Here is a 26,303-nt window from a genome sequence, read left to right as displayed (position 1 = left end):
AACAACAAATTACAGAAACAATTCATAATTTCATCCAAGAGAATAAAAATAATGAAACAATATACCCAAACCTATGGGATGCAGTTCTCAAGGGAAATTTTATATCTCTAAACAGCTACATGAATAAAATAGAGAAAGAGGACATCAACAAATTGGATATGCAACTAAAAAAGCTAGAAAAAGAATAAATTATTAACACCCAATTAAATGCCAAATTAGCCATTCTGAAACTCAAAGTAGAAATTAACAAAATTGAAACTAAGAAAACTATTAAACTAATTAATAAAACTAAGAGTTGGTTTTATGAAAAGATCAACAAAATTGATAAACCTTCGATGAATTTGATTGAAAAAAGGAAAGATTAAAAGAAACAAATTACCGGCATCAAAAATGAAAGGGATGAGCTTGCCATTAATAAGAAATTAAAACAATAATTAGGAGCTATTTTGCCCAAATGCTCAAATCTAACTGAAATGTGTAGAGGGCCGCAGATAGTGGGGGATCTCTGGATGAGTTCTAAGATCCTTTAGCCCAGAGGAAATCTGCTAACAATATCTGGTTTTGCATTTACAAAAATGTATTTGTAATCGTAATTGTAAAAATTTATATTTATCCATTTCTGTAGAAGCAATATTATGGAAGAAAAAGATTATAATTAAGAAGAATAGAGTTGCATGTACCTGGGACTACTGAGATATCCCCTGGAGAGATGAAATTTGTCCCTGTCCAGCCTATGGATCCTTTGCCTCCAGGCACAGTAGGCTTGACCATTACAGTGTTCATTCATACACTGATGTGGGAAATTGGGGAGCCAAACCAGATATTGTTAGCAGGTTCCTCTGGCCTGAAGGGTCTTATACCTTACCCAGAGTTCTCCCGCTGTCTGCAGCGCCCTACAGAAATGGATGAATATAAATTTTTACAATGACAAATACATTTTTGTAAATGTAAAAATATAGATTACCCAGATAACAGAAGAGGAAATAAATTACTTAAATAGTTCCATTTTAGAAAAAAGAAACTGAACAATGTACTCCCTTAATAACTCCAAATCCAGATGAATTCACAAGTGAATTCTACCAAACATTTAAATAATTAATTCCAATATTATGTAAACTATTTGGAAAAATAGGTAAAGAAGGATTCCTGCCAAATTCCTTCTATGACACAAATATGGTAATGATACCTAATCCAGAAAGAGCCAAAACAGAGGAAAAAAATACAGACCTGTCTTCCTAAAGTATATGGATGCAAACATTTTAAATAAAATATTAGCAAAGAGATTACAGCAACTTATCAGCAGAATAATACACTTACCAATTGGGATTTATACCAGGAATGTAGGGCTGGGTTAGTATCAGGAAAACTATTGCATAATCTCTCATATCAATAATAAAACTGACAGATATATGATAATCTCAACAGATGCAGAAAAAGCTTTTGATAAAATATAAGACCTATTCCTATTAAAAACTAGAGAGCATTGGGATGAAGGCAGCTTTCCTTGAAATAATAAGCAGTATCTATCTAAAACCAACAGCAAGCACTATTTGTAATAGAGAGAAGATGGATGCATTCCCAATAAGATCAGGGGTGAAACAAAGATGCCCATTATCACCACTATTATTCAGCATTGTACTAAAAATGTTGGCTTTATTAATGACAAAAGAAATTTTAAAAATTAGAATAGGTAATGAGAAAATAAAACTATTATTCTTTGCAGATGATACGATGATATACTTATAGGATCCTAGAAAATCATCCAAAAACTTGTTGGGAAATAATTCATAGGTTTAGCAAAGTTTCAGGATATAAAATAAACCCACACAAACCATCAGCATTTCTATCTATTACTGACAAAGCCCAGCAGCAAGAGATTAAAAAAAAAGAAATTCTATTTAAAATAACTGTAGACAAAATAAAATATTTGGATATTTATCTGACAAGACAAACCCAGTATATGAACACAATTACAAAATACTTTTCACACAAATAAAGTCAGATCTAAACAATTGGAAGAACATCAATTGCTCATAGGGAGGTTAAGATAACATAATAAAAATGATAATTCTGCCAAAATTGGTCTACTTGTTCAGTGCCATACAAATTAAACTACCAAAAAATTATTTTATAGAACTAGAAAAAATAATAGCAAAGTTCATCAAAAAAGATCAAGGGAATTAATGAAAAAATAATATAAAGGATGGTAGTCTAGCAGTGCCAGATGTAAACCTAATATAAAGAAGTTATCATCAAAATCACTTGATAATGGCTAAGAAACAAAATGGTGTATCAGTGGAATAGAATAGATACACATGACACAATAATCAAGACCTCTCAGTTTGGCAGAGATGACAGGAAAAGAGAAAGATAAATGTTGGAGGAGAAAACTGGGACACTAATGTATTGTTGGTGGAGTCATGAAATGATCCAACCATTATGGGGAGTAATTTGGAATTATGGACCATCAAACTGTACATAACCTTTGACCTAGCAGTGCCATTATTGAGTCTGTATCCCAAGGAAATTATAAAGGATGGAAAAGGACCATCATAGGGAAGACATTTTTGTGTAAGCAAAAAATTGGAAAATGAGTAGTTACCCATGAATTGGGGAATGGCTGAACAAGCTGTGGTATGTGAAGGTAATGGGATATTATTGTTGTATAAAAATGATTAACAAACAGACTTTAGAAAGGCATGGAAAGATTTATGTAGTGTTCTGGTTGGTTTTCTGGAGGTCTCTGGACAAGTCTTAGTTTCAGCAGAATAATCACCATGAGAATAGTCAGGTGTTAAAGTCCAGAAATCTTTATTTTCTCCTTCAAAGTCTAGTTTCCTTGCCTAGGGTCTGGGTGAGCTTTCTTGAGATCCTCTGGAATGTGTCTTAGTTTCTATGGGACCACCATGGTCTCTGTCTTGAAGTCTGTCTCAGAAGGCTGGAGGCTGGAGCACAAACTCTCAAACTGTCTTCTCCGAGTCTGTCTCTGACTAAGGTCTCAGTGGAGAAATGAAGGAGGCTGAGTTTGTCCCAGCTTATATGTTCTATTATAATTACATTATCATAGGTGTGAATCTTGTAGAATAGGTATCAATCTTATAGAACTATATGTACTGAACTAGAGAACTATTAATCACCATGCTAAACTAGATAATCATTGTCTTTACCAATTCCACTGAGTTAGCACCTTGTAAGAATTGTTGTTTCAAGTATGGAGTTCTGGTCCATTACAGATTTACATGAACTGATGTTAGGCAAAACAAGCAGAACCAGGAATATATTGTACACAATAATAGCAAGAATGTGTGATGATCAACTGGTACCCAATAGACTTTGGATAGAAGCTATCATCTGTATCCAGAAAAAAACAATTATAGAGATTTAATGTAAATCAACACATGCTAGGTTCACTTCTTTTTTCTACTTTTCTTCTTCTTCCATGTTTTTTTTTCCTTTTGCTCTGATTTTTCTCTCCCAACATGATTCATAAAGCAATATGTATTAAAAATAAAAAAATAAAAAATGTGAAATCAATCTTTCCTGCATTAAAAAAACAAAAAAGTATTCTAGGTTCTACCCTGCTTATTTGAAAAGGGGGTTGGGGAAGCATATAAAGACAGCAAGCTTTATAATCCTGTTGTAAGAAGTATTTCATTAAATTAATGATACCATGTTTAAATAATACCATAATTCTTTCTCTCTTACTCCACATCAACAGACCATTGTGAGGAGATGTTATTTCAATAAAATAAAACATTATTTTCTAGCAATGTTGTCTAATCTCATTATTTATTGATTAAGTTATTGTTTGTTGTTTAGCAGTTTTACAATTTGAATCAGTAGGGAAAGTCAATTGCTATTCCAGTATAGAGCAGCAGCCTTTTTATTTATTTTCTAACAGCCCAATAAAACATATACTAGAAATATGCTTTTGTAGGATGGCATCTAAGGAGTCAGAAATATCATAAATATGGAAAATGGTACTAGCTGTTCTCTTATCAATAACTCACCAACTTATGACTTTGAGATTGAGTGATAAGATTGACGATGCCCAAAAAGGCAGCTGACCAGATCAGAGCTAGAAATTTCAATCAAATTTCACAGCATCAAGTTGGTGAAGAATGGAGCTAAATGCATTCAAATCAATTGTCTAGACCAATCCTCAGTCTTATTATATATTTAAAACATGACACTCTGGTTTATTTTACATGTAGAGGTTCCATCACAAACTCTCATTTCCTTCCCTGTCTTGAAACACTGTTGAATCCATGATTAATAAGGTTGGTTATGTGCTTAGTTTTCATGAACTGCAATTTCTCTTTTTTTATGTAAGCAGCAGGCTATTGTTGAAAGAACCCTGATTCTAGGATCAGAGGACTGTAAAAAATCCTTTAATATCGTGCCTCTGATAGTTACTACCTATATGACCTCAGGTAAAGTCATTGAACATTTGAGGACTTCAGTTTTCTCCTTTGGACAATGAAGGAGTTAAACTGGATGACTAGCCTCTCAGCCCTAGATTTGTGGTTCCAAATTGTTATTTAGAGGCAGCAGTTTGCACAGTATCCTGGGTCTGGATTTAAGAAAGAGCTGAGTTCAAATGCAGTCTCAGATACTTACTACTGACTGTGTGATACTGAACACTAGTCACTTAATCATTGTGTCCGTATCTTCAATTATAAAAATGAGGATTATTATAGTATTTAATTTCTTGTGTTGTTGAGAGAAACACGTTACACAATATTTTTAAAGTATTTAGCACAGTGCCTGGTATATATTAGGCATTCAATAAGAACTTTTTTCCTTTCTTTATTCTTTTTTGCTTTCTTTCTTTCCTTCCCTTCCTAATTCCTTTCTTTCTTTGCTTTCCTCCTCTTTCCTTTTTCACTTCCTTCTTTTTATACCTATTCCATTCTTTTGTTTCTTGTTTTCTTCCTCCTTCCCTCTTCTTCTCTTCCTTTTTTCCCCTCCCTCATTTTTCTTCCTTCCTTCTATCCCTATGCTTTCCTGTCCTTGTTTCCTTCTTTCTTCTTTCCTTCCCTCCTTACTTTGTATATTATCTCCCCAATTAGAATATTAATTCTTTGAGTATCTTTCTTTGTATTTTTGTTATTCAATTTTAAATATACTTTTGAGGTTTATTTTGTGGCTTTTCTCACAATAATTGATCAACCATTTTACAATTGTGTCTGAATCTCTGCCGATCCCATTTGGGACTTTCTTGGTAAAAATACCGGAGAGATTTGCCATTCATTCTCCAGCACATTTTACAGATGATGAAACTGAGGCAAGCAGGGTTAAGATGAGTTTTCCTAACTTCAGGTTTGGCACTCTGTCCACTGTACCACCTAGTGACCTTTTTCTTATCTTCAGTGCTTATTATCATGGCTGGCATCTAATAAGGGCTTTATAAATGCTTGTTTTTGTTTTTTTTTTCTTTTTCCAGATGGAATTATGGTGCCTGTAGAAGGAAAAAAGTTACCATACATTCCAGAATCTTTTCTAAAAAAGCAATAACCTTTTTGCAATAATGAAGACCAAATATCTGAAGAAGATGGCCATAAAAGAGCTTCACAAAATATGGAGAAAAGTTATCTTTAAAAAAGCTAAAGCTTACTGTAAGAAATACAGAGGCGAAATTCAGCTGGCTGCAATGACATGAAAAGCTGGCAACTATTATGTACCTGCTGAACCCAAGTTAGCTTTTGTGAACAAAATACTGTTTGCTAAATCTTCAATGGTACTTTTGCTAAAGCTTAACATGGTTTTAGTTAATAGGTGGAACCATACTTGCATGGGATATCTAAATCAGAAGTCTGTGTATGATCCCATTTGGAGTCATACAAATATAGCACGGTAAGATCAAGAAACTGAGATTGGTCCTGACTGACAATGCCTTATTGCAAAATCTCTTGATAAGTATGGAATTATCTGCATGGAGGATTTGATATTTGAAATCTACACTGTAGGCAAGCACTTCAAAGCTAGCAATAACTTCCCACGGACATTAAAATTATCTTCTCTCTAGGATGGAATGAAGAAAAAGAGTATATGTTTTATGGAAGGTGTTGGGTAGGGAAGACCAAATTTCAACAGGATTATTAGAGGTCTCTACTAGGACTATTTTTCTAATGGCCTGTGATAAAATAAAAAAAAAAAAAAAAGTTTGTTGACTAATTGATTGACCCAATGTGGTCTGATCAAAGGAGAGACTTGTAGAACCATCATCTTCTGTCTTTTTAATAATTTGCCTCTCTCAACATAGTCTATTATATTTTTGAACATCCATGACAAAAAGAACATATGAGCTTCCATTGTCCCCTTTATATTAAAACTTGTATTACATTTGTCTGTGTTCAAGCTATACTTCTAACATAATGTAGGCTACCTGAAAGAAGGGCTATGTCATTGTTCATTTTTTTCATTCATGGAAGAAATTCAACAAACATTTGTCAAGTACTGGGCTAGGTCTGAGTACACAAACACAAAAAATAAAAGTCTCTGAACTCAAGAAAAAAGAGGTAGTTGGGTAGTATAATAATAGATACTTGATGTCAAGAAGTCTTGTGTTCTAGATGCTTTGTGTCTCAGATGCCTTGTGACTGTGGACAAGTCATTACATCTCTCTGAGCCTCAGTTTCTCTATCTGCAAAATGGGTGCAATATCATCTACCTCATAGGGTTATTGTAAACATTAGGTGAGATAATAATATAAGGCTTTGCACACCTTAAAGTGCTATTCAAATGTTAGCTATTATTGTTGTAATATAAAAGTATGTATATCCCTTAGGGGAAAATAACAAGTAAATGCAAATTAAATAAAAATAAATTCTTTGAGGGAACATGCACACATATATGGACACATACCTATATATTCATATATGCATTCACATACCCACAAATACACACATGACATTAAAACTTAAAAGTGCCCTACGACTGTTGGAACAAATGTGTGTGTGTGTATGTGTGTGTGTGTGTGTGTGTGTGTGTGTGTGTGTGTAGTGAATATGTGAAACAGAGAGAGACTATATGTATTAGTACCTTCAGTTTATTCAATTAGTTTCAATTTGCCCATCATCACACAGCTAGGAAGAACACAGGCTTGAACTCAGGAAGATAAGTCTTCCAGACTCCAGGTCCAGCACTATTCACTGTGTAACCTAGTTTCCCCCTCTCAATTCATACTACATAAATTTCATGTATGCTTAGCACAAGACTCAAATTACCATAAAAGCAGTAGAACATTCAAGTAAAATAAAAAGGGGAAAAAAAAGAAAAGACAATAGAATTTTCTTCTTCTGAGACACTTAAGATATTGTGTCAGAATTTAGAATACTTGGTTGAACACCAGGCAAGAGAGAAGGTAGGAATTTCACTTTAAGGTTCTGATGGGAAAAGAGGAAAAAAGAAGGAAATATATATTCTCCGCCCTCTCCCCCCACTTCCCCAATTGCCAACAAATTTCCTTGCTGGAAAAGAAAGAAAAAAAGGTATGTTCCTTTATAAAAATGATTCCTATCAAGGGCTTATAGCATTACTTGGGCACATACTGTAATTGGACACATTCAGGGACCTTGGGAGATTATCACATTTCAGTAGCACTGTGAAGATCCTTGGGTCAGCAATATCTAAATTTAAAATGTTTAAAATATTTAAAATGGCAGAAGTTCAAGAAAAATGAAGTCAGTCCTTTACTTTGGGCATATGCTTTGCTTTGAAAATTGTTATATACAAAATTGTTAGAAAAGTTGGGGCTGACGGGTTACTAAAACACTATAAAAAGAACATATCGCCATCAAATTACTTTTGTTGCCTCCCTAACTGAAGCACCATACCAGAGCCAGGAACACCTGTGCAAATGCTCTGCCTAGGACACATACTAGCTATGCATTTATAAGCAAGGCCCTTCACCTACCCAAAATGAGATACCAAATCTTCTTCTGAACTAAGTTTTCACCCTGGGAGTTACACAAGTTTGGTCAAAACAACCATCACTATCTATATCACAAAGGTGCTATGAAGAAAGTGAATAGAAAAATAAAAATGATCTCATAAAGTGATATTATCTTTCAAATCAAATCTTTGAATTCATCAGACAGGCACCTATCAATGTGGAGACTCCTTTCACAGATATATATAGGCAACTCATCAATAATATAGTCTAGAAAGCTGCTGAGAAATTGAATGACAGACAGGTGGAGGGGAAGAACAGTAATTGTATTAATAAGCAGAGAAGGAAGAGTATAAGTGATATTGGTGGGAGGAGAGGAAGGAGTTTGGAAGGGTAGGGGAGACAAAAAGGAGTGGGAAGGAGAAAGATATAGGGAGGAAGAGGAGGAAGAAGAGGAGCAAGAGGAAGAAGGAAAGAAGGGCTCTTAAATCAACATATATTGTGACAATTTTTACCTTAATGAAAAGTAGTTTTCAGATTTAGTTTAAGGGAAATTAAGGTGTCATCTATTTCTTCATTAAATCAGCAAATTTTAAATTGCTCATTTGGGTCTACATCAATTCAATGCCCTTCTGAGAGAGAAGGTGGGGGGTGAGGAGAATAAAAACTTTTTTCAACATAGTTCATTATCTGAGTTATGGGTGATTATAGCTAAGCTGCCATTGAGAAGTCTCAGGTCACTAAGTACTCCCTATTTCATGAAGTCTTCAAAATTCATAAAGAAAGTTTAGACATTCCTGGGACTTGAATACAGGAGTATATGGTATACTCAGAGCACGAATTAGTAAAACCTTTCTGGATTTTAATTTCATTTTAGTCAGATAGGAAACATGGGAGATAGGTCATGGGACTTGGAGTAAGGAAGAACTGAGTTCAAAGTCGGCCTCAGATACTTACCAATGGTGTCACCCTGAGCAAGGTGATTAAGTAATATTTGCCTCAGTTTTCTCATCTGTAAAATTAAAAAAGAACCTACCACCTAGCATTATTGTGAGGCTCAGAGAGCTAATATATTCAAAGTGCTTTCTAAGTCACAAAATCTTAAATGCTAGCTATCAGCTTCATCATCAATTATAAAATATGACTAAAAGCCATTATATTCTATTGTATTCATAAGCAGGGAGAATGATAATAAAAGGAAAAACCTATTTGCTAATAACGTGAACATCTTCAACTTGCCAAATTGTTCTTTGTTTCTTTCTTTATTTTTTTTAGGCAATAAGAGTTTTTAGCAATAACCTGCTCAGGGTCACACAAGAATCTGGTGATACATTTGGGGCTTCCTGATTCCAGAGCAGGTGTTCTATCTACTCTACCACAGAGCTGCTCCCCCCACCCCCTTTTTTAGAGGCAATTGAAGTTAAGTGACTTGCCCAGGATCACAAAGCTCAAATTAGTCTTTAGAAAAGAATCAAAACATTGTTTTCAAAAGACTTGAATTATAGCAGGGTAGGTACAATAGAATACTTATCCATATTTGACACATGGAGACATGCAACAGGGAGGTAGCATAGTAGCGAAAACATAGAATTAACCTCAAAGTCAGGAGGACCTCTGTTAAAATACCACATTTGAGACATTCTGGTAAAGTCACTGTAATATCCACTACCTGAGAGAAATTCCCTCCTTTTCCTCCTCCTCCTCATATTTATATGGTGATTAAAGATTTGCAAAACACTTGAGGATTGTTATCTCATTTGATTTTTATAATAGCCCTAGAAGGTATTATTATATTATTTTATACATTCACACTGTCTACATTTTAAAAATAAAGAAACTGAGAGTGATTAATTAACTTGCAGATCAGCATCTGTGAAAGGGGTTTCCCCTCTGATAGTTCTCTAAAAAGTTGAAATTATAGTTCCAGAAAAATATAAATATAACTATATGTACACATGTATACATGTGTATGTATGCATGTATCAGTATTTATGTACATATGTAATGTTCTTTGTTCTCAAAGAGGACAAAAATGGCATCACTTTACATATACATGTATTTGTTGTTCAGTTATTCAATCATGCCCAACAAGTGAGCTCATGGACCATAGCATTTTCTTTGCAAAGATACTGGAATGGTTTGCCATTTTCTCACAATAAAGTTACCATATATTCAAAGATACACAACAGACTTAGCATCTCATGACTATGATTTTAGAACTCTTCTGATTAGATTATACTGTCTAATGATTTACATAAGTAGGAAAAGAAACATAGACAAACTACATAAACAGGATCAAAGAATGTGCACTGTCGCTGAATATGGATGCAATCATTTCAGGTACTATTAGAATTATTTAGTTAAAACCCACAAATATCAATGGTTTCAGAGTTAATTGTACATGTCAATTTTGCTCAGTGGTGGAATTCTTAGAAGGTATTTACATCCACAAGTTCAACTATACAGAAAAGCAGCTGTGATTTACTCAGTTAAGTGACTGTGTAATTAATGTAATGAGAATAATCTATTGCTTACCTTAAACAGCCCTCCAGGCTGTTAAGTATAATGTCTATTTCTTTACTTTTGATGTTACTAGTAATCCTCATTCTCTCGGCATGCAATTAATTGTCTCTCTCCAGTGCATTTTGCCTGAAAGTCTAAAGACATCCCTTTTCTCTTTTAAACCTCAGATTTTCTAGTTTCCTGAACTCTAGCTTCTTATTCTATCTCCTATCCAACTAATACCCAATTTATTTTTCTCATCCCTTATTTATGCCTTTCTTCTGAATAGAGACATGTTTTTCGATAACCTAGGTTTTAAAATATAACTTAATATAACTCCTTTCTGGAACTCTTGCATTTTTTTTTTTATATTTCTCATATTCTTACATTTGTTATTTAATTATTTAATTTAGTTATTCAATTATTGTTTACAAAATTATGTAGTTCTAAAGGAAGATATCACAAAATTCTACTCAAGGTGCTCCCTTTCCTGCTCTCTACCTTTCCCCACTTTACCTTTCTCCTTCAGTAAATATAACAAATGAAGGCTAGTTTAAAATGAGATATCTTGACAAGACTAGAAGTACCTGAAAACAGAACAGGCCATAATAGCAAGAGAGGATTGGGTTCAAATTCTACCAAGGATAATTATATGTGTTACATTGGGTAAATCAGATAACTTACTTGGTTCTCAGTTTCTTTATCTTTAAAATGAAATAGTAAGGTTAGATTGTCCATGAGGTCCTTGCCAACACAAATCTAGGGTTCTAAAAAGGCATAAGGGAACATCTATTGCAAGATGAAAATTTTCTTTAAAGAACAACTGCCATTTCTATTCTCCCAGGCACCATTTGTTAGCCTCCTGAATGCAATACGATTCCTTAGTTGAAGCATCTTCCATTTCCAAACTTGCAGACTCTGTCCCTAGGATTTGGTAGTCTTCCAGTTAGTCCTTAGCTAGTGCCTCTAAGGACACTTTTGTACAAATCCCTCATCATCTTCATTTTCTTTTTCATTCCATGGACCTCTGGCTCATAGCTCTGAGGCTGATAATAACTAGCCACTAAGGATTGCTTACTCATTGTGAAATGATGTATTGAATCCCTGGGCTAGAGAGAATTCTTTGTTAACTAGTCAGACTATGAAAGTTTCTGATCCTAGCTCCTCCATTCACTATGACCTTGGGAAAAATCACAAACTATGTATTTAGTTTCTTCCTCCATAAACTAAATGCCTGTCTACTTTTCAGGGTTATTATATATGTCACATTAGAATCAGAAAAATGTAGTATGAAAAAGCTAAAGCATAGATACAAAGCACTGTTATTAATAATATTATCTAATTTTATTACCTGGTAAGGGCTTTGGCCAAAGACTAGTACATGAAATTAAAGAATTGTCAAGGATATTCCAAATGTAAAATATATTGGCATTAATTCACACTAGAAAATGTTTTATATATAGGCATATTTTCAAATAGACTTTAATGTGTATATATAGAGAGAAGCACACAAAAATAGGCAAACATGCATAATGTATTAAAAGTGTGTGTGTGTGTGTGTGTGTGTGTGTGTGTGTGTGTGTGTGTGTATAAAGTATAAGAGGAGAAGGGAAAGTGGGAGGAAGAGAAGGAAAGAGAGTATAGAGGCATAAGTACAAGGAAACTTGAAGGAAGGAAGGAAGGAAGGAAGGAAGGAAGGAAGGAAGGAAGGAAGGAAGGAAGGAAGGAAGGAAGGAAGGAAGGAAGGAAGGAAGGAAGGAAGGAAGGAAGGAAGGAAGGAAGGAAGGAAGGAAGGAAGGAAGGAAGGAAGGAAGGAAGGAGAAGAGGGAGAGAGGGAGGAAGGAAGAAGTCTTAAGAGGAGCAAAGGGATTACGAATGTAAGAGAGCTTTGTAAACCTAGAGGCACTATAATCAATGTCAGTTATTATTATTATTATGCCAAAAATGCTTACTCAACATTTGTAAATAATAATAAAAATTTTCCATAAAGAAGGATACACTGAGAAGAACTTTCCTTTTAATACATCCCTTCCCTCTCCTCCTTTCCACTTTCCTGCCCTTTCCTCCCCTCCCTTCCCTTCCTCAAAAAAAGATGTAACCCTTGCATGATAGCAGGGGGGAGGAAAGTCCATTCCTGTCATGATGGCAAGCCTATGCAAAGGCATGGAATTGGGAGATGGTGTGTGCTAATCACAATTCCTACCTGTAGACCATTTGTTTGATGAGATTAAGCATTCGCTAAACATTACAATTCTAGATTGAAAAGAAGAAAGTCCTTTGTGGACCCTTCCCAGTAGGGGAATTAGCATCTTCCCTTACATTTGACTGTCAGGTCCATTTCCATTTTATAAAATCTAGGGTCATATCTCAAAGGAAGCCCACAGGATTAGGACAAAAAGATTATTTTAAAAATCTTGGGGAAATAAATTAAATCATTCTGAACTTGTTCCTTATTTGAAAACATTCTCATTCTAATTACATGTAGAAGGCAAATTTTTATACAGAGTGTCCCAAAAGTCTTAGTGCACTTTGAAGCTTCAATTCCCCCTAGACCCACACAGAATATCTGGCAGTACAGTAAGTGGGAAGGAATAGAGGGATACATTTAATATGAACTTCTTTTTTTAAGTACAGTCTATTCCTAAGTATAGAATCAAGGACATTCTGTTCCTCTGTATTAAAACATAATTCTGGTCTCAATATTTTTTGTTTTTTAACAAAGGCCTACTTAAAAATTTATTTTTCTTTTCAATCAAGACAGTAATGGTATTTGTTTAATTAAAAAAGTCATTACTGCTGTTTCTGAAGAAGATTAAAAATGAAACAGTGCATCACAGGGAGCTTTAGCCCATCTCCAGACTTGGTGACTTTAATTAAGGGAAATAAATGGAACTATAGGCCTTAACCCAAGGCCAAGGAGGAACATATTTGCTAACTCTTCTTCCCAATAGTCAGAGAGGAAACATATCAGTCCTGAGAATCTGGAAGATTTTAACAGTGTAGCCTTCCCTGTTTACCCCTACCTCCCCACTCCTGCCACCCCAATTTTTAAACATAATTAATATTAAATAGCATTTAAACTCTCTTAGATAGAAGAAGCTGTGAGGTACAGCTCTTTCCAGCTCAAAAGCTTGCCATGTTAGTATACTATTCATGTAATCACAGATTTAGAGCTTAGAATCCACATAGTATTAAGAGTTTCATTTTATTATTTTCTTTACAGATGAATCAGTAACTGGTGCTCCAAGAATTGAAGTCAGATGTTCAAACTCACACAGACAGCAAGAAGCAGAGCAGAAACCTTGGGTTCCCTAAATTAATACCCAGTTCTCTTTCCCAGTATCATCTTGCTCTCAGGCCATAATAGCTCAATAACACCTTAAATCAACTATTAAAATCTGGGCCAAGTCTTTTGAGGGCACTTATGAGATAGGAGCTAGTAATCTTATATGGCTTACTAGCAAGCTTATTAGAAGTTGTGAAAAGTGGAGAAAATCCTAAAATAATGTTAAACATCAAAGATGATATTCTTCACCACCTGTGATAATTTGCAATATTTTAGGTATTAGAGGCATTATGAGTATAGTAGAATAATTAAGTACCTCACAATCATAAGACCTTGTTTACTATGTCTTGTTTATGGATTCTAAAACAAAATTTGACTCTAGAGAATGAAATGTAATATTAAATAGTAATAATTTATTATTTTTATGTAAGATTTAAGATTTGTTAAATACTTCACAAACATTATCTCATTTTATCTTCATATCAATCCAGAGATGTAGGTATTATTATTATTATTTTACCATTGGGGAAAGTGAGGCAGAAATGATTTAATTGATTTACCCAAAATCCCACACTACTGATAAGTATCTGAGGCTATTATTTGAACTCAGGTTCATTACATTATCCACCACCTACATGAAAGCCTTCCTCAAAAGTAGTTACTCAACATATGTTAAAATTATGCAAGATGCTGACAGATGGAACTCTGAAGATAAATTTGTTTAATGATTCTTGGATATTAACATTAAGTGAGGTATCAACAAAGGAAAACATATGCTCACCTAAGATTGTTGCCAAATTGCCTGGACAGAGTTTTAATACAAGAAGGATTTCCTCTTGATGGGCAGGTTCTTTAAATGTTCCTATTCATGAATAACATTATATCCATTGCATTATGCCAAAAATACTACAAAGTCTCTTTGCTAAAATGGGAAATCTAAAAAATTCAGTGTAACCAACCACATTGGAAAAGTAACATGATGAAATGGATATTGTCCAGAAAATAGAGGCTCAATGGGTTTTCTGTTTATACATACACATATATAGACAAACACACTCACACATACAAACACACATACCTTAGATCAGATGCTACAAATTAATAATGGGATTGGAGCAGATTTATGTAATAGGAAGATCTACAGCTGAGTCATTTTGGCAAATTATGTAAATACTTTAAAGTAGCTCCCTAGTGTAGGAGCTCATTGTTTTAAAACTGACGTTCTTTTAGTTATTTTACATATTTCTGAGTCATGGAACATAATGATCTAGAAGAAATAAAGTAACAAGTAACTTATAAATTTAACAAAAAGGCACTTGGTAGAATTAAACAGTTTGCAGAATATTATTACCAAGGATGTCTTACACATAAGAAATGAGAAGACACAACTGAGAAAATATGGGGCTGGAAATAGATGTCAAAAGGTCATAATAATGAGAAGCAATAGGCCATAGCATCATAGGCTTGGGGCCATAAAGGATTTAAGACTCTTGAGTTCAATCTACTGGTTTTTAAAGATAAATTAAGGGAGGCTGATATGAGTTAAAGGACATGCCCCAAGTCACACAGATTTTTGTGTCCTGTGCCAAAGATTCTAAATATTAAAAGCTCAGTATTCAAAAATTCTTAACTAGTTAAAATATTGAACTAAATCCTAAGGACTGTCTGAAGCAACTGGGAAGGTTTAATTAGCTTGAGAAGACTTAGGGGTTATGTCATAATAGTTGTTTTCAAATATGTGAAAAGCTACAACAAATAACAATAATCAGATTTATTCTAATTGATGATAAAGGTTAACCAAACCTAATGGTTGGAAGCTGAAAAAGGCTTTCTTCAAGCAAGGGCTAAATAGCTACTTTCTGGGGATAATGTTGATGGGACAAGGTAGGAATTTTCAGGTACAGATGGCCTGAGGTTCCTTCTAAGTCTGGGATTCTGCAATCTATGGAATTATTAAGATGAGATTTGATAGGGATAAATATATAGGCAGCTAAATATAGAATTGGAAAGATGTTGGCTCAAGTCTTTTCTATGGAACCTAAGAGTTGTGTAATAAGAAGAATGTTTTTCACCAATCCTGAGCAAATTTCTAAGGCTATGATATAATTATAGATAAATTAGTATTAGTAGAAGTTTCCCCCACACAACTTGTCACACTTAAAAAAATTAGAAGAGCCCTTGTCAAAAAACATACTTGTGTTTAAAATCAACTTTCCAAGTTTAGACCAAAAAACGTAATGCTGCCTTAGACTCCATAAGGGAAGCATAGCTTCCACACTAAGAAATTGATAACCTCATTATCCTTTGCTTTGATCAATTCCCCTATGAAATCTTGTGTTCAGTTCTGGATGCCATACTTTAGCAAAGACATTGGTAAGTTGAAGCATATACATAGCAAAGGTAGTGGGTGAAAAGCCAAAAGGATCCATAGCAGGAAAAATGGGAATGTTTAGTGTAAAGGCTAGAAGATTTAATGGGAGAGAACGTGGCATCCTGAAAGTATTTAAAATGTCACTTTGAAAATTGATTAAGTGTGTTTTCTGATCTAAAGGGCAAAATTACAAGTAACAGGTAAGAGGCATATTCTAGTTGATATTAAGTAAAACTTTTTTTTAATAATTAAACTAATTCAAGGGGCAGCTAGGTGGCGCAGTGGATAGAGCACCAGCCTTGAATTCAGGAGGACCCAAGTTCAAATTTGGTCTCAGACACTTAATACTTCCTAGCTGTGTGACCCTGGGCAAGTCACTTAACCCCAACTTCAAAAAAAAAAAATAAATAAATAATTAAACTAATTCAAGAGGAAAATGGACTGCTTCAAGTCCATGCATTCTCCCTTATTTGGAATATTTTAAGTAAAGGTTAGACAGCTTATTTTCGGTAAGATAACTTATCCTGGAATGGTTTATTCACATACAGATTGGATTAGATAGTAGCACTGTTTCCTTCCAACTATGAACCTGATTCTAAAGCATGTTTGCTTCACATGATGACTGAGTAATTTGCCAACACTAATTGTGTGTGTTTATACACACAGATACATATATGTACACACATATGTGCATATGTACATGTATGCCTATACACACATACATCCATGTGTCATGTGTGCATGTTTTTTATATATATGTAAATCCAAGTCTTCCTGATTCCACATCTACCAATCTATTACTTCACATTGCCCCCTTTAAACTTTTACTAGACAGTCTCTCATCTAAATAGACACTAGAACTAAACCTATTCAGCTTCTGAGATCCGAGATTTTAAAAACCCAATTGATATTGCAAGAGTCCGACCAGTAGGTTCATTACCAATAGGTAATGAACTTCCTTTCCCATTACAGATCTGAACCATTTTTTCCCCCAATTTACAATTCCAGAGAATTTCCTGGAGAAATTATGGTGTTAAGTGACTTGCCTAGAATAATAAAGACAACATGTGACAAAAGTAGGATTTAACCCAACTCTTCTTTGTTTTTCCAGTCATCAATTTGTGCAATAAATCATGCTGCAATAAATCATCTGTAAGGAAAACTCAAAAATACGTAATGTCTAATCTTGACTACAGTATGTATTTTTGTAGGGATCTGGGTAGGGACTAGACCTGTGTTTCATGGATATTGATAAGTAACTCCTTCTAAGGAAACTCCCTTCACCAATGCACGTAGCACCTTCATGACTTGCCCAAAGTCCCCAAGTTAGTAGTGTTAGAGACAGAATTTGAATCCAAGTTTTCTGTCCTCCACACAGCACTGCCTTTCTGAGGTTTGTTGCAATTCACAATTCACTCTCTTGCCAGTCATTATAACAGCTAGTTTCATTCAACATTGAATTCTCTCAATCACAGGCTCAGAATAGGATCTCAGATCCTCTGTTGTGAAATACATAAACTTCTGTTAAGACTTCACATAGCCTCAGGTTTCCAGAGGATATTTAGAGATCCCATAGAACCACAGAATATTTAGAGATGGAAGTGACCTCATTGATCCAACATTTAGCTAAACAAGCATTTCCACTATTGTACACCTAATAAAGGAAGTTATTTCTTTTCTTCAATAGATTGTCTATTTTCAAATGTATCTTGAAATTTAGGAAAAGAATGAAGAGAAATTAAGTATTCAAGTTCTTTATTTCCACCCTATTTCATTTGTACTTAAACTAAATCACAGAATGGCACTGGATAAGAAGCTTTGTGTAGTTGAAAGGGGAAGAGAGGGAACAAGTATTTATTAAATGCTTATTATTTGTCAGGAACTTTGTTAAGTGCTTTATAAATATTATCTCATTTGATGTATACAATAGCCTTATAAAGTAGGTGCTATTATCCTTATTTTATAGCTTTATAAAGGAAATTGAGGCAGAGAGAGATATGAAATGACTTACCCTGGCTTAACACAACTAGTAACTGAGATAAGATTTGAATTTAGATCTTTCTAACACCAGGAATAACATTCCATCCACTATGCTACCAAGCAGCCTCTGGGCCCTGGACAAGACTTGGAGTTAGGTAGCCCTGCGTTCAAATTCTGCCTCAGATATTTACTTGTCAAAGGACCCTGGGCAAATTATTTTATATCAGTTTCCTTATGTGTAAAAGTGAAAAGATTGAATGAAATGGTCTCTAATCCCTTCTAGCTATAAATCTAGGTTTATTTGATCATCAAGAACAGCAAAAATAACCTCCTTATTTCATTTGTAGAACTCACAAGGTCATACAACTGATTATGGCAAAACCACGCCAAGAATATAGGGATCCTGAGATCTCATCTTCTGATTTTTTTTTCTTTTTTTGCTGAATATACTGTCATTTTCGATGAAAAGTTTATAAAATGTCAAATAGAAGAATGGCATTTTCCCAAAAATCAAAGTGTTTCATAAACCAGGTCAATAACTATACTTACCTATTTTTCATGGGAATAAATAACAAAGTTAAGGAACAACAATCTCCACTGTAAGTGCCTTTTTCTCTCTCAGTGAAAAAGCCAATGGATCATTGCATGTTTTCAAACTTGAAAATATCCACAATTTTATCTTTTATCACTGAGGTCACCTTCAGCATTGAAGCAGATCAAAGCCTCTCCATGGCTCAATGGATTTTCCTTCAGGGTTGCTAGAACCATGAAAAATCATCACTTGATACTTTCTGGCCAAACTCTTGGTGACCTCCCTCTGAAATGATCTGCTCCTTGTACTCTATACAACATAAATATGCCACTAGAACCTTACTCAAGTTTTCTCTACAGCTGGGTCCTGATTACTGCTAATAATGAATCCCAGGAAGTGGTTGCATGTATTCAAATTTTCACTATTTGAAGTTATTATTATGTAAAATATGGTAATTGGTTCCAGCCCAATGGAAATTATGTAGTACTAATTCAAATAATGTGACCACTTCATGGAATTTATTATTTCAACTACTTGGGACATTGAATTTTGCTGGCCTGGACTTAGAGAATCTAGGATCACTCCTTTTCAATGACAAATCCCTTAAGAAAGAGAAAATCATGGCACAGCTCACAAAAATATGTACAGTTACAAACCTGAAGTGGCAATGTGCAATCTGGTATTCCATTTCCAGGAGTTATTAAAAGCTGTTGTAAATTCTGGAAATCCCTATTGTCATGTGCCATCTGGACATGTTCTCCAAATATCCATAATCTATAACAGTTACAGTTAAGAGTTTAAATCACAAATTCAACCAGGAGGCTGATTTTCCATTTAAATAAAGAATCGCACTTGTATTTTACCGATCATCTCCCCAAAGTGAACACAAAAACATAAGGTCACATGGTATGATTGAACATGTAAATACACATACATTTACCCAAGTCTATGCAAATGTGTCACCATTTTTAAAAATCTCTGAGTATACATAGAATACTTACTGATAATTCTAAAAAGTAGGTTCTTTATTTTCCCATTTTGCCCATGAGAAAAGTGAAGTCGAGAGAGATTAAAATACTTGTCCGGGGACACTTGCAGATAGACATGTCTGAGGCAACTTTATGACTCCAGGTCTAGCACTCTATCAAGTGTAGACAAATATCATTAGTATTGTTGTTTTTTTTAGCCATTTCAGTCATGTCCAGTTCTAAACTCCCATTTAGAGTTTTCTTGGCAAAGATATTTGCCATTTTCTATTCCAGCTCATTTTACAAATGAGAAACTGATATAAACAGAGTTAAGTGACTTTTTGCCCAGAGTCACACAGCTAATATGTATCTGAGGTCAGATATAAATTCAGGAAGATGAGACCAGGTCCAACACTGTAACCATTGCCCCCAAATATTACCAAAAATATTATTGCCTTCCTATTTATCTTCATATATATGATAAAATATGACATGATCCAAAGTGTCTTTTATATCTTTTATCTTCCTTTGTAACCAACTCTAGAATAGGAATTGCTCCAACTAAGAAGAAATATCCTTTTTCACATTAATTTAGTGAATTAGAGGATGATAAACGAGTCACTAATGATTATTTTGTATGATCTTGGATACATTGGTTACTTGCTTTCCAACAAAGAACTGATGAACTTTTGCTTACCTTTCAAACACTTTCCAAATTTGGCCCTTTACTCATTCCCTGTCCAGTCTTATTTACTCATTTATCTATGCTCTGGGCAAATTGAAGAATTCTTCTTGATTCCGAACTTACTCTCAGTATTTTCTCCTCTTTGTACATTTAATCATGAATTTCCTAAATTCTTCTCTCTCTTTTTTGCCTGTTCATTTCCTGCTTATTGTCTAACACTCAATTCCAAATGCCCCTCTTCATGAAGGCTTCATCAACAATGATCCTTTCCCCTTTGGACTTCACATTGTTTGGCACCTTATGTTAGGTTGCACTATAGAGAAATATATAGAGAAAGGAAACTTAAACCCAAGCCCACTTTCATGAAAAATATTCAATCTAACCTTCTATTTCTTTTCTTATTCATCAATTCTCTACTAAACCATTACTTTTTTTTTTTAATTTTAAAGCTGTTTTATTTTCAAAACATATGCATAGATAATTTTCAACATTCACAAAATCATTCAACAAATCTTGTTACAATTTTTTCCTCCCTTCTCCCCACACCATCCTTTAGATGGCAAATAATCTAATATACATTAAACATGTGCAATTCTTCTATACATATTTCCACAATTATCATGCTGTACAAGAAAAAATAAGATCAAAAAAGAAAAAAAGAAAACAAAATATAAGCAAACAATAACAAAATGAACTTGTTACTTATGCCACTATTTCCTATTCTGTATTATATTTCTCCATACAGTTTCTTAAGAAACAGCAACCTGATATAATTAAATCTTCTATTTCTCTCAATTCCTAATCTGATATGCTTAATTAATGTTTGTCAAATGAATGAATGAATATGATGGATATAAAAACATTCCAATTCAACTTTAATAAAGCTTCAGAATCAAAATTAATGCACTGAAATGTGATGAAAATGAAGGACCTGGATAGATGAATAATTTGCTAATGTGATATTTAGATTACAGGACCCTTGTCCATGTGACTATATATATATATCCTTTCTTTGGAGAGAAGCTTCTAAAAGGTTTGATCAAGTGTATAGTCATACCAAGCATATAGTGAAACAATCCAATTAGGATATGATGGCAAATTTGGTGTCTAACATTTTTAGATAGATATGAGTGCTCAGTAGGCCTTTATGGGGAGGTAAGCACGTGTTTCAAATATTAGTCTTCTAAGAAATTTTGGATTAAGCATGTAATAACATGGATTCATTATAATTATGCACCTTCCTCTTTTCAAGTAATAGGAAGGGAGTTCCCCTCCTGGGGGTGAAGATGGGAGCATGGGAAGAATACTGTATAAACAGTCAAATTGGTCAAAGTTATTGGTTGTGATTTTGTTTGTGTTTAGTTTTGTTGAGTGCCTACTATATGCCAGACACTGTGCTAAGTGTTGAGATATAAAGAGAACTAAAATTTCCTCCATTCAAAGAGTTCATAATCTAGCTGTGATATAAAAACAAAAAGTATCAATAAACTACATTTCTTTTTCTGTGTTTTTTTTTTTTTTCTTTCCTTTTCTGGAGGTAATTGGGATTAAGTGACTTGTCCAAGATCACATAGTCTGAGGCTAGATTTGAACTAGGATTTCCTGACTCCAGGGCCGGTATTCTATCTGCTGCACCACTTAGTACAATCTTTTTTCTTAAATGACACTATTATTCAAAATGTGAAAGCTTCCAACATTACTTATCTAAATGCAGATTATGTAATCTAGGAAAAGATTAATCTCTACCCCAAATTAATCTCTAGCCAAGACCCAGAAAACATGGAAGATGGTCTTAGTTCTACCATTAGGCTACTCTGTCTTCTTGGAGAGATTACTTCTTAAGACTGCAGATTGTCTAAAGAATAATGAAGGTAGATTAGAGCATTTCTAAGGTCCATTTGCAAAGGTAAAATCTTTTTGTTCTAAACATAGCTTTTCATTTTTCTTTTCCTCTATGATTTAATAGTAATAGTAACATAGGCAATAGTTTATTTAAATAAGCATATTTAAATAGCATTTTAAGGTTTAAAAAGCTGTATATGATTATATATATATATAGTATATATATGTATATACACACATTATATATTAAACATTTGTGTATAGGTATATACAGGTATATACATATACCAGCATACAGATGTGTATAGGTACATATAATCATATAAATGTGATGTGTGTAAGTATGCATATACATATATAAATATATGTAGATAGATATCTATGTACATATACTTAACATATATAGGTATGTATATACCTATGTATCCATTCATCTATCTAAATACTAATGTGATGTCACAAGAATTCCATTAACTAAGTGCCATTATTACATCAATTTTATAGAAGAATAAACTAAGGCTAAGAGGGATTGTGACTTTACACAGGGTCACCAAGCTAACTTAATTCTTCCTGACTTCAAGTCTGTCTATACATTATGCTACTTAAGTGCCATTTTGAATGAATGAGATTCAACAATTTCATATTGACAAACTTAAAATGAAAAAACGGGTTTTGTTGATTCTCAAAATGCTGATTCAATATTGTACTGATAGTACAATCAGTACAAAAAAGTTCTGATAGAAACTGTAAAATTATGGCTCTGCTCGAGGTACCTCTATCAGTAATAATTAATGACTATTATTTATTTGTTTGACATCTGTATGTTACTTTTATTTCACTTTCATACCATATGTTAAAAAAAAATCAGCTACAGTCTGGAACAGAAGTAAAGCACAAAATTTCTCAGGTAAGGTTTGGTTGGCTTGAATGATTTAAAAATATAAGAACATGATTCTTGGAGGCACTATAGGGTTCAGAACTGGAAGTGATCTTAATTGTTCCAACTATTTTATTTAACATATGGGAAACTGAGGCTTAGAGAAGCAAAGTGATTTATCTAAAATTGTACTAGAAATGTGAAAAGCTGGGCCTTAAACCCACTGATTCCAAATCCAGACAATGACCATAAAGAAAGACACAATCAGTGTGCCTCTGAGTTAGTGGATCCATTCATGAAAGTGCAAGGCTTGTAAATTTAAAGGCACCTTAAAGGGCATCTAGTGTCAAACCTTAATTTTACAAAATAGGATACAAAGACCCAGCTAAGTCCAGAATTCTTTTCTGTCTTCAACTCCAAATGTAGCAATAAAAGAAATTAATCTAAAGGAATAACTTCTGAAAAAGCTGTAGCATGTAATTAAATTATTGGTAATGAACACATGGTGAGGGGCATTAAGTTGAAAACATAATCATGCATACCCATTGGTCCTCTAGCAATAAGAGAAAAAATTATGTATATGTTCCCCACTATTGATAGCAAGAATGAGAATCGTGAGCCCAAAGAAATGCTGCTTGGAAATATTTTATAAAAGCAACACATTTTCTGCTTTAAATGAAGAACTGTGGCTATAAGCTGCCTTCTTAACACATTCACACACATATGCACACTAATAAAACTGCAATGCAAAAGGAAATTGGAAGCTGTTGTGCGACAGAACGTGAAAAATTACATGCTGCATTTCACTGGAAAGATAACACGTCACTACCCTCAATTTATAAACACTCACACAGACATGTAAATAAACAAATGGACTTGTGGCTAGTTAAGTGTATCCTCTATTTTATTATTTCCATTCTTCCCCACTGACGGTCTGTCACTGATTTATTTTTACCAGCTGGAACCAGGAGAAGGAATTAAGCAATATGTGAATGTATTGGTTCTATTTCCACTAAATTTAATTTCCTCCTACCTTCAGGTTTTCCACCTGAGAATAAGGGAGATAGCAAAGCTTGAAGAATATCAGAGCATCTTTTGCAAAAGAGCAACAAAATTAAATGCTTTTTTTGGCTTCTAGAAAACTATCACAGCTGCAAATCTGGTAGAAATAAACAAAACTTAACCAACACCAAAGCAGCTAAGTACCTCACTTAATACATGAGTCACTGTTAATGAAACAGCTGCATGTGACAGTACTGTTAAACAGACCCAATCTGGAGAAGTTATAGGCTAAACTGAAAGGAATGACTACTTGGATCAGTCAGACATCCTTATTGGGAAAGGCTGAGTCCAAGCTCAGCTGTTAGAGGTCAGTGAAAGGGAACCACTAACTTTGGGCAAACAGTTCACAAAAATCTAATGTCATCTCGTACTTTTGGAAATAACAAGCAAGCTTTCCAGTTCTTTAGGATACTTTCCTCTCTTTTTCCCCCAGAAAGAAATAAGCAAGTCTTTTGCACTGTTTTGCAAACTTTCAAAGTGAACACAAAAAATTAAGCCTTCTTTTAGATGATCAGTTAACTTGAAAGAGAGGAGGTTTCTGGGTACTTTTGTTATTTCAGTTGTGTCTCCATTTGGGGTTTTCTTGGCAAAGATACTAAAAACATTTGCTGTAATGTTCTCTTCTCTAAATTATAATGTTCTCTGGAAGCAGGTTTCTTGGGGGGCTTCTGGAGTCAGCCTTAGTTTCAGTTCAGTTCAATAATCCCAAATGCAGCCAGGAGTTAAAGTCCAGATCCTTTATTTTCTCCTTCAAAGTCTTGTCTCTTTTCCTGGGCTCGGTTAGCTTTCTTAGAGGCCTATCTCTCTCCTTGGTTCCAATAGCTCTCTCCGAATGTCTCCATCCAGCACAAAGATGGAAGTGGGAATGAATCTTGACTCCTCCTCCCAGAGAGTGGGCTTGTGGCTCTGGCCCTGAGAGCTTCTTGCTTATATTTCTGCCCAACTTGTGAATCTCCTTGACTTATGAATCTCCTCCTTATATATGCTCTCTAAAAGTGTGAACTCCTTTAAAAGGGTAAACTCCTTTAAAGGTATGAACTCCTTTAAGGGTGTGAATTAAGCACCTTGTTTCAAGTTCTGGCCCATCACAGCTCGCTATTTCCTTTTCCAGTTCATTTTACAGGTGAGAAACTGAACCAAAGAGGATTAAATGATTTGCCAGATTCATACAGCTAGTAAATATCTGAGGTCACATTAGAACTCAGTCTGATAAGCCCTCTTGACTCCAGACCAGGAGCTCTATCCTCTGCCACTTCTGGGTAGTTTTACTACTAAATTATTTTGTCAGAAATCATTTAAAAATCTTAAATATGGAATCATTGTCAACAGTTATGTCTCTTCATTAGGTATACAGAACTGAAAGATAGTGAAAGACTGGAAGAATAAAGAAGTTCACAAGGAAGAAGGATGGACAGAAGGAGAAGAGAGAAGAATGGAGAGAGAGAGAGAGAGAGAGAGAGAGAGAGAGAGAGAGAGAGAGAGAGAGAGAGAGAGAGAGAGAGAGAGAGAGAGAGAGAGAGAGAGAGAGAGAGAGAGAGAGAGAGAGAGAAAGAAAGAGAAGATGCAAAAGAGAAAAAAAGGAGATCACATACCTGGAGCTGGAAGGGACCATAGATTTTGTGTAGCCCTATATGAAGAGCACAGAACAGGGAGCTCTACCATTGATTTGATCTTAAACAAGTTTGGTTCTCTGGGTTTCAGTTTTCATCTGCAAAATGAGGGGCTTGGTTGAGATGGCCTCTTACATCCATTCCATCCCAGACTGTATATCATAGTCTTCCTCTCTCCTTTCACAGTTCAGGAAGTCAGAGTCCAGACAGGAGCAACAAATTTCATGGGTATTGAATGGCTGAGCCGGGATTCAAGAAGAAAAAAGAAACCCTGAAATCAGCAAGTACTCACCATAATGCATGTAACAGTTGCCTCTGGTAGGATCCAGCTGAATAGCCTTCAAGAAGAATTTTTCAGCCTCAACTTTACGGCCCTTAAAAAAAAGGGAGAGAGGGAGAAAATAAATGATTAAACAGTCACTAACCCTTTATGGTTCCTAAACCATCACCTACCTCCTACTTAAAAATGAATCATTCTACCTTTAATTTCTAATGATCAGAAGACATATTTAATGTTCCAGTTGTTCATTTCCAAACTATCTGGATGTTGTAAAGTTTCAACCATTGTTGTTGACATTTCCTTTGGTAATATTTTTAGTCACATTTTCATTCAATCTTATGGTATATAGATCAAAATGATGCTTCTAGAGATTTCGTTTATATTGTTAAATCCTTACATTTTAATCCTGAACTA

General features: G+C 34.4%; 1 protein-coding gene and 1 pseudogene across 3 annotated transcripts in view; one reads left to right on the top strand and one right to left on the bottom strand.

Annotated features, from left to right (window-relative positions):
- The window catches only part of TMTC2 (transmembrane O-mannosyltransferase targeting cadherins 2), a 526,397-nt gene that overhangs the window by 109,394 nt on the left and 390,700 nt on the right, over positions 1-26,303 (bottom strand). For all 3 annotated transcript variants that reach the window (XM_074270881.1, XM_074270880.1, XM_074270882.1), the window contains one exon: positions 25,902-25,983. In XM_074270881.1, coding sequence (XP_074126982.1) covers positions 25,902-25,983 — 82 coding nt within the window. The remainder of the gene's footprint in view (positions 1-25,901; positions 25,984-26,303) is intronic.
- Positions 4,048-6,076, top strand: LOC141542720 (large ribosomal subunit protein uL30 pseudogene; annotated as a pseudogene).

The sequence above is a fragment of the Sminthopsis crassicaudata genome, chromosome 5 (assembly GCF_048593235.1).
Source record: "Sminthopsis crassicaudata isolate SCR6 chromosome 5, ASM4859323v1, whole genome shotgun sequence".
In the NCBI taxonomy this organism is placed as follows: Eukaryota; Metazoa; Chordata; class Mammalia; order Dasyuromorphia; family Dasyuridae; genus Sminthopsis; species Sminthopsis crassicaudata.
The sequence above is the reverse complement of the archived record's forward strand: the minus strand, read 5'-3'. Positions and strand labels throughout refer to the sequence as shown.